The sequence below is a fragment of the Oncorhynchus kisutch genome, linkage group LG10 (genome assembly GCF_002021735.2).
Source record: "Oncorhynchus kisutch isolate 150728-3 linkage group LG10, Okis_V2, whole genome shotgun sequence".
Taxonomy (NCBI): Eukaryota; Metazoa; Chordata; class Actinopteri; order Salmoniformes; family Salmonidae; genus Oncorhynchus; species Oncorhynchus kisutch.
In genome coordinates, this window is record NC_034183.2 from 53,335,439 (window position 1) to 53,343,643 (window position 8,205).

Genomic DNA, 8,205 nt, shown 5'->3' on the forward strand with positions numbered 1-8,205 from the left:
CTGTCCAGTGTCTGTGTTCTTTTGTCCATCTTAATCTTTTATTTTTATTGTCCAGTCTGAGATATGGCGTTTTTCTTATAAACTCTGCCTAGAAGGCCAGCATCCCGGAGTTGCCTTTTCACTGTTGATGGTGAGACGTATGGAATCACGTAGTAACCCAAAAAAAGTGTTAAACAAATCAAAATGTATTTTACATTTGAGATTCTTCAAAGTAGCCACCCTTTGACTTGATGACAGCTTTGCACACTCTTGGCATTCTCTCAACCGGCTTCATGAGGCAGTCACCTGGAATGCATTTCAATTAACAGCTGTGCCTTGTTAAAAGTTCATTTGTGGAATTTATGTGTTTGAGCCAATCAGTTGTGTTTTGACAAGGTAGGGGTGGTATACAGATGATAGCCCTATTTGGTAAAAGACCAAGTCCTTATTATGCCAAGAACAGCTTAAATAAGCAAAGCGAAACGATAGCCCATCATTATTTTAAGACATGAAGGTCAGTCAATATGGAAAATGTCAAGAACTTATAGTAAAAATAAAAAGCCCTTGAATGAGTAGGTGTATCCAAACTTTTGACTGGTACTATATACAGTTGAAGTCTGAAGTTTACATACACTCAATTAGTATTTGGTAGCATTGCCTTTAAAGTGTTTAACTTGGGTCAAATGTTTCAGGTAGCCTTCCACAAGCTTCCCACAATAAGTTGGGTGAATTTTGGCCCATTCCTCCTGACAGAGCTGGTGTAACTGAGTCAGGTTTCTAGGCCTCCTTGCTTGCACATGCTTTTTCAGAAATGGAAAACTAAAATTACACTGAACAAAAATATAAATGCGGTTCGTAAAGTGTTGGTCCCATGTTACATGAGCTGAAAAAAAAGATTGCAGAGATTTTCCAAATGCATGAAAAGCCCATTTCCCTCAAATTTGGTTTACATCCCTGTTAGTGAGCATTTCTACTCCGCCAAGATAACCCATCCACCTGACAGGTGCGGCATTTCAATAAGACGATTCAACAGAATAATCATTACACAGGTCCACCTTGTGCTGGGGACAATAAAAGGCCACTATAAAAAGTTTTGTAACACAACGCCACAGATGTCTGAGGTCGAGGGAGCGTGCAATCCACCAGAAGTGTTGCCAAATAATTGTGTTCATGTCTCTACCATAAGCAGCCGCCAATGTCATTTCAGAGAATTTGGCAGTACGTTCAACCAGCCTCACGTGTAACCATGCCAGCCCAGGACCTCCACATCCGGCTTTCACCTGCGGGATCATCCGAGACCAGCCAGTCAGACAGAGGATGAAACTGGGTTTGCTCAACCGAAGAATTTCTGCGTATCTGTCAGAAACAGTCTCAGGGAAGCTCATCGTCCTCACCAGGGTGTTGACCTGACTGCAGTTCAGAGTCGTAACAGACATCAGTGGGAAAATGTTCACCTTTGTTGGCCGCTGGAGAAGTGCACTCTCCACAAAATAATCCCGGTTTCAATTGTTCCGGGCAGATAGTGTATGGCTTAGTGTGGTTGAGCAGTTTGCTGATGTCAACATTGTGAACAGAGTGCCCCATGGTGGCAGTGGGGTTCTGTGAAATCCATAGATTAGGGCCCAATTTAACTGATTTCCATATTTGAACTGTAACCCAGTAAGATCTTTGAAATCGTTGCATTTTTATTCAGTATAGCTTTATTGGACAAGTTCAGGTGGAAACTGTGATTTAATCACGGAGCGCACTCTGTAGGCAGCAACACAGCAGACTAGCCATTAGCAGTCAGCTGAAGTCATACAGGGTTCTGATGGAACAAACACTAGAAAGCTAGCCACATTACAAAGCAATTCAGTTGAAGTGGCAGATAGGGGCAGAGACTGATGGAAGAAATGTTTGATACAATCCGTCACTGGTCAGACTTAAATTATTCTGCAGTCTTTCAAAAGGCACCCCAATTGTAAAGCTGACAATTTTGTACTGCCAGTTCTCAGCTCTCCCCCTCTACCGGGGGTTTGGATTGAGGAGTCATCTAGTGACGTGGACCTGGTGCCTGAGCAGAGCCCTGCGCTTTGAAGAATCAATGGTGGGGGACTCATAGGTCAGGAAAAGTTCACGTCAATGCAAGTCAACCTGCACACCCATTATGGCACTAGGTCTGTAAACTGACATCACACAAAATGGTTTGTGCCAAAATTTGCGTCACTGGTTCCGGTTGCATTCCTTGGCATTATTAAAATGCAACCGAGTCATTACCTCCCTCTGATCAAGAGACACGACCCAAGCCGTATTTACACTAAGGACTGACGCAGGGTGATTGATCACCCTGACAGGTCATTACTGATTTAGTTGGAGAGAAACTATGTGGCACAATCCCATCTTCACTGAACATTTAGACAAACAACTTCAAATTATTTATTTATATTGGGTCAGGTCTGATCAGACAAAGGATGCAAACAAAACTCGAGTGCTTCTATACAGGAAAACAATGACACAAATAGCTTTATGTACCATAATTATTATTATTTTTTATCATTCAAGATCTCAGTTTAGTGCAACTAAAAGAGCAATGGTACTTCACTAGTATTTACAACTTAACTTCAATATAGTACTACGGCACTTTCAGACTACAAGTTAAACCCTTGACCACAGTGACCTCTGGCTGTGTGACCTCCACAGGGCCTCGTTCTGCAGGGAAGGAGGAATGAGGCTTGATGCTGAAGAGGTCACACAGGTTGAACTCCGATTCCACAAAGTGAGGGATCTTGCGCTCGTTGAAGAGGCCTGAGAGGTTAACCTCCACCTTGGTCCGTCGTGATACCCTCATGCGCAATGCGAAGAGGCGCCGCAGGTCGTCCTCCACCAGGGGCAGCTGGTGGCCTTCCAGACGCTTCTGCCAGTCCTTCTTGGGTCGCTTGCCTTTCTGCTACAGAGAGAAAAACAAGATGCGACAGAGGAAAATGGATTTCGGAGGTATAAAATGTTTAGTGGAACAATTCACCACTACAACGGTTCAGAACGGTCATTAACTTTAACTGCCCAGTAGACAGGAAGCCTGTGTGGACTTCAGTTCCTGTAGGTGCTTCAACGCTGGACAAATTGAGACAAGACCGACATTGTGTGAGTCAACACCAAGACATCAATCTACCAGACATCTAAGGGACTCCACTTTCAACTGGTTCAAAGACATGGTTCAGGGCACACAGACCAATGATCACCTGGCCAGAGCCAGACACTCAGCACTCCAAACAGTAGACCCAGACACTCAGCACTCCAAACAGTAGACCCACGTCATCTTACCCACGGAGGATAGTTGGACTAAAAACATGCTTACCTTCTCAGGGTTGGCATCTGGGTCGTGGTGAGCCAGGTGTCTGCTTAGGCTCTCCTGGAAGATTGAACAGAGATGTTCATCACGACAACGATGGAGTACAAACATTATGACAGCAGCAAAGTATGAACATCAAATATAATCTAAACATTTATACCGTACCAATGCCACAACGGCAAACATCTCCATCCACTACATGGACAAATATTTATTGCGATTAAAATGTAATTTTGTCCATGGGGAGGTGATAGAAAATAGGCCACTAGAAGTTAATTGACAAGACATTCAGTGACGACTCAGAAATTCATGAGGCTGCTTTGCATGAAGCGATTGAAACCCAACTGCATGTCGTCACTGTAGAAGACGAGACAGTTATGGATGCGTGTTCTTAGTAAGACAGCTTACAGGCAGGCTGAAGAGGCAGCTTAGGGCAGAAAGCTGCAAGTGTGTTCAATAAAGAACAGCAAACTAGACTGCCTAAAATCAGGAATGGGCATCTCCAGTCGTCAGGGACCGGAGCGGTGTCACCCCCCCCCATCCTAGCAATCAGCTGATTAATTGCATTCCAAGCAGATAATTGTTGGAGTGGTGTGTTAACTTGGGCAAAAGTGGGACACCAATCAGGCCCCCCCTCCCTCCCCAAGACTGGAGTTGCCCATCCCTCATCTAAACAATCAGTTTCACCTTAGAGCATATTGAACTGCAGGACCTGATCCTAGAACACCAGTCTCACGCCGTCGGAACTCAGACCCCACAGTACATACCCGCATGGCAAAGGTCCTGTGGCAGTCGGGGAAGTAGCAATGGTACTTGAGGAGCTGCAGGTGGGCCTTGTGGATGTGGTGCTGCAGGTTGAAGATAGTGGAGAAGTAGGCCTTGCAGCCACTGCTGGGGCACAGCAGGACAGGCTTCTGCAGGGCGTGGGTCCGCTTGTGTCTACGCAGAGAGTCCACATGCTTAAACACCTTCTGGCACAGCTTTACAGGTGAATGTGGCTGCAGGGACAGGAGAGAGGCAAATGTCACTACTGGATTCCTGCCCAACAAGTTGTCCATTAGTCAAAACAGATGGTACGAGCAGGCAGCTGGTGGCAGAATGTTCGACACGGAAGGTTACCAATAAAATAAACTTCCCCTTAATTGCATTAATATAGTCAGCCAACACATCTTAGGCCGTTTCCCCCAAACACTGTCACAATAGAACTAGCAGGGTAGAAGGCAGGACATTTACAGAAGTGGTAAAAGACTGAGGAAAAATATTCAAAAGTGTGAAAACAATGACAGTCAAACAGTAAAGGCAGGTTGGCCTGGACTGGTACAGTAATTCGTGCTTTGTGGTCTTCAGTAACAGTGCCAGTTAAGGGGGATTGGCCATGTGCTTGTGCATTTTACCCCAGGTTTGCTCAAAATGATTGCATTCAGGCTGTGGGTAATGGTAACCTGCAGAGTGGGAGAGATGTATGGGCAGTGTTAGGTTAAGAGTCAATGACAACTGCTACCGTCATCTTCCTCAACGTGATCAAGACAAAGAAGATTGTGGACTACAGGAAAAAGAGGACCGAGCACACCCCCATTCTCATCAATGGGGCTGTAGTGGAGCAGGTTGAGAGCTTCAAGTTCCTTGGTGTCCACATCACCAACAAACTAACATGGTCCAAGCGCACCAAGACAGTCATGAAGAGGGCACGACAAAACCTATTCCCCCTCAGGGGACTGAAAAGACTTGGCATGGGTCCTCAGATCCTCAAAAGTTTCTACAGCTGCACCACCGAGAGCATCCTGATTGGATGCATCACTGCCTGGTATGGCAACTGAGCAGAGCTACAGATGGAAGTGCGAACGGCCCAGTATATCCCCGGGGCCGATCTTCCTGCCATTCAGGACCTTTATACCAGGCGGCCCTAAATATGGTCAAAGATTCCAGCCACCCTAGTCATAGACTGTCCTCTGCTACCACACAGCAAGCGGTACCGGAGCACCAAGTCTAGGTCCAAGAGGCTTCTAAACAGCTTCTACCCCCAAGCCATAAGACTCCTGAACAGCTAATCAAATGGCTACCCAGACTATTTGTATTGCACCTGCCACTCTTGTCATCTATACATAGTCACTTTAATAACCCTACACACATGTACATACTACCTCAACTAACCGGCACCCCCCTGTGTGTGTGTGTGTGTGTGTGAAATATATATATATATATATACATATACACACACACTTCTGCTCTTTAATTCCTTGTTACTTATCTAAGACATTTTTTCTAAACTGCATTGTTGGTTAGGGGCTCGTAGGTAAGCATTTCACTGTAAGGTCTACATCTGTTGTATTCGGCGCATGTGACTAATAAAATTTGATAGCGATACAAAAGGTGAGATCTTTGAATTTATTGACGCAAGACAGGACAGCAATAGAAGACCGACAAACAGGCGAAGGGACAAACCTGCATGTTTCTTCTCATGGGCTTTGCGAGCGACATGAGTGTCAAACCTGACTCCACATCCGTTCTTTTTACATCTGAAGAGAAAACCAGGGACCGAATAATTTAACCTTTAATCTACTAAAACATACACTTGTGTTTTAAATAGAGAGTATGCGTCAACAGCTTGGGCATTGTGCAATTTTCAAAGGCTATAAGGCCTACATGATCAATTAAAGATTGTGACTTACTTGAAAGCAGAAGCTATTCCATGCTCCTTCAAATGTAATTTATACACCCTCCGTTTCTTGAATGTCAATAAGCAATTTGGGAAATTGCACTGCACATGGGGAAAATTAAGCAAGTCAATATAACATTCAGCACATTGAGATGATGGTAAATAAAAGGAAATGGTTTCTTAAATGGCAAGGACACATTTCATAACATACACATGCCAGGGCCAAGGGGATCCGTTTAAAAGGGAATAGAGGATGCTGAATGTGGGCAATCTCAGTGGCAACGTAGTTATTCGGCGCCATCTAGTGGACAACAACCTTAAAGTACTTGTCCTTTTCGCCCTGGGCATAATGGGCGTGTCTCTTCAACTTGTCCGCGTTGAAGAAAGCAGTTGTGCAACTCACAAATGTGCATCTGTTGGGTGAAACATTAACTAGTGTGAGTTAAATCTCAAACTATAGCCTAACCCATGGGTACGAAATTAAACCTAAACTGAAATTAACACCGGAATTCTTTCACCCCGGTGTGGCAAAGTGCGTGGCGGCTCAGGTGAGATTTCCGTGAGAAACTACGGGCACATTCAGCCACTTCGCATTGAAAAGGTTGCTGAGAAACGAGAACCAAGATGGCAATAAATGATAGTTTACACAATCGTAATCTTTGACTCCAATCATGAGGCTCAAACTTCAGAAATAACTTTCCCATTCGAACTATCGCGAGTTTACGCACTTCAGCAAAACATTTTTTTTACACGAAATCAATTCGCTCGGGAATGGGGTTAAATCCACGTTGAACCATAGCTGAATTCGAATATCACTCAATTATCAGCCATGTCCCCATACATATTTACTGCTCCTGTGTGCACGGTCTCGTGCTCTTTCAAACGCCACTCCCGTTTGAACGTCGCCCCACAATCAGCATGGTTGCAGTTGAAAAACTGTTGTGAGGACCCGAGTCCTGTTCGTGGGCTACGGCGTTCATAGCCTCCTGAAAACAGTCGTCTATTCAGTTACACACTGCCAATCAAGAGGAGAGTGTTCCCCACGCCAACAACACTTGTAGCCTCTAAGAGTGCACTGAGGTTAATTGACCCAGGTTGCATGTGTGCCGAATTAATTGCTAAAGTCAGGTGTCAGTGTTTGCAGTGAATGGCCGTGTTCCAGGCTGACTGATTGCAGACATGTCAGATCTCACGATGCCTGAGGTGGACACAGTTCGCTTGAACGTTTGCTACGTTGCGAGACGGTTTGCAGTGAACGACACAATTCCCCAGTCATGGGGCGGCAGGAAGCCTAGGGGTTAGAGCGTTGTGCCAGTAACCGAAAAGTTGCTCGATCGAATCCCCGAGCTGGCAAGATACAAATCTGTCGTTCTGAACAAGGCAGTTAATTGACTTGCCTAGTTAAATAAAGCTAAAAAAAAAAAACATGTTATTGAACAGACCTTGAGGTACTTTTGGTGGGTGTGGCGGACTGGCTTGAAGCAATGCGTGACGTCTTTAAAGGCCAGTGGCCATGCTGACAGCGTTCCCAACCCATAAACCAAACCCTACCCGCTCTTCAACTGGTCGTTCAGTACAGCACCGTTTCCGTTCAATTGAACAGAACTTAAAAACATGCAAAACGCAGGTCACGTCAAACATATTATATATATATTTATATATTTTTTAAAATCAACACAGATCACCACTGTTCATGTATTCAACACGCTGCGACGCAACTACTGTATTCTTACAGCAGAGGGTGGCATATCTTACTACAATCAGATATGAGAGAGAGATAAGGATGTAGCATTTTTTTGTTGCAAGAGTTTATTAATTCCTTGATCAAACGAAACTATTATTAGCAATCCCAAGGATTGGACGCAACATTTCTTGTTTACTGTTATTATGTTGGTAACTAGTTAAGAATAGAAATAAGCCACCCCATAGGGTAGCGCACAATTGTCGCAGCGTCGTCCAGGTTAGGGGAGGGCTTGGCCGGAGAGGCTCCCGAGTGGCACAGCAGTCTAAGGCACTGCATCTCAGTATTACAGACACACTGTTTCAAATCCAGGCTGTATCACAACTGGCTGTGATTAGGAGTCCCATAGGGTGGTGCAGCATTGTTTGAGTTTGGCCAGTGTAGGCCTTCGTTATAAGTAAGAATTAGTTCTGAACTGACTTACCTCGTTAAATAAAGGTTACACATTTTTATGTGGCTCACGCCAACAACTCGCTCTAGCGACTCCTTGTGGCAGGCCGG

The 8,205-nt window shown here is 44.8% G+C and overlaps 1 protein-coding gene across 6 annotated transcripts; it reads right to left on the reverse strand.

Moving 5' to 3' along the window:
• Window positions 1-2,381: 2,381 nt before the first annotated feature.
• LOC109897594 (P43 5S RNA-binding protein-like) lies at window positions 2,382-7,503 on the reverse strand. Of its 6 annotated transcripts, none has more exons than XM_031833989.1 (8): window positions 6,805-7,143; window positions 6,175-6,376; window positions 5,977-6,065; window positions 5,750-5,823; window positions 4,702-4,749; window positions 4,075-4,305; window positions 3,314-3,367; window positions 2,382-2,905 (listed from the first exon to the last, which is right to left on the reverse strand). In XM_031833989.1, exons 4-8 carry the CDS (start codon window positions 5,783-5,785, stop codon window positions 2,591-2,593), a joined length of 684 nt encoding a protein of 227 aa, XP_031689849.1. In that variant the 5' UTR covers window positions 5,786-5,823; window positions 5,977-6,065; window positions 6,175-6,376; window positions 6,805-7,143; the 3' UTR covers window positions 2,382-2,590. The 6 variants fall into 6 exon arrangements, with proteins under 6 accessions (XP_031689849.1, XP_031689848.1, XP_031689850.1 ...); XM_031833988.1 differs by having other exon boundaries at window positions 6,610-7,143; XM_031833990.1 differs by lacking the exons at window positions 6,175-6,376; window positions 6,805-7,143 and adding an exon at window positions 7,406-7,503.
• Between the last annotated feature and the right edge of the window lie 702 nt (window positions 7,504-8,205).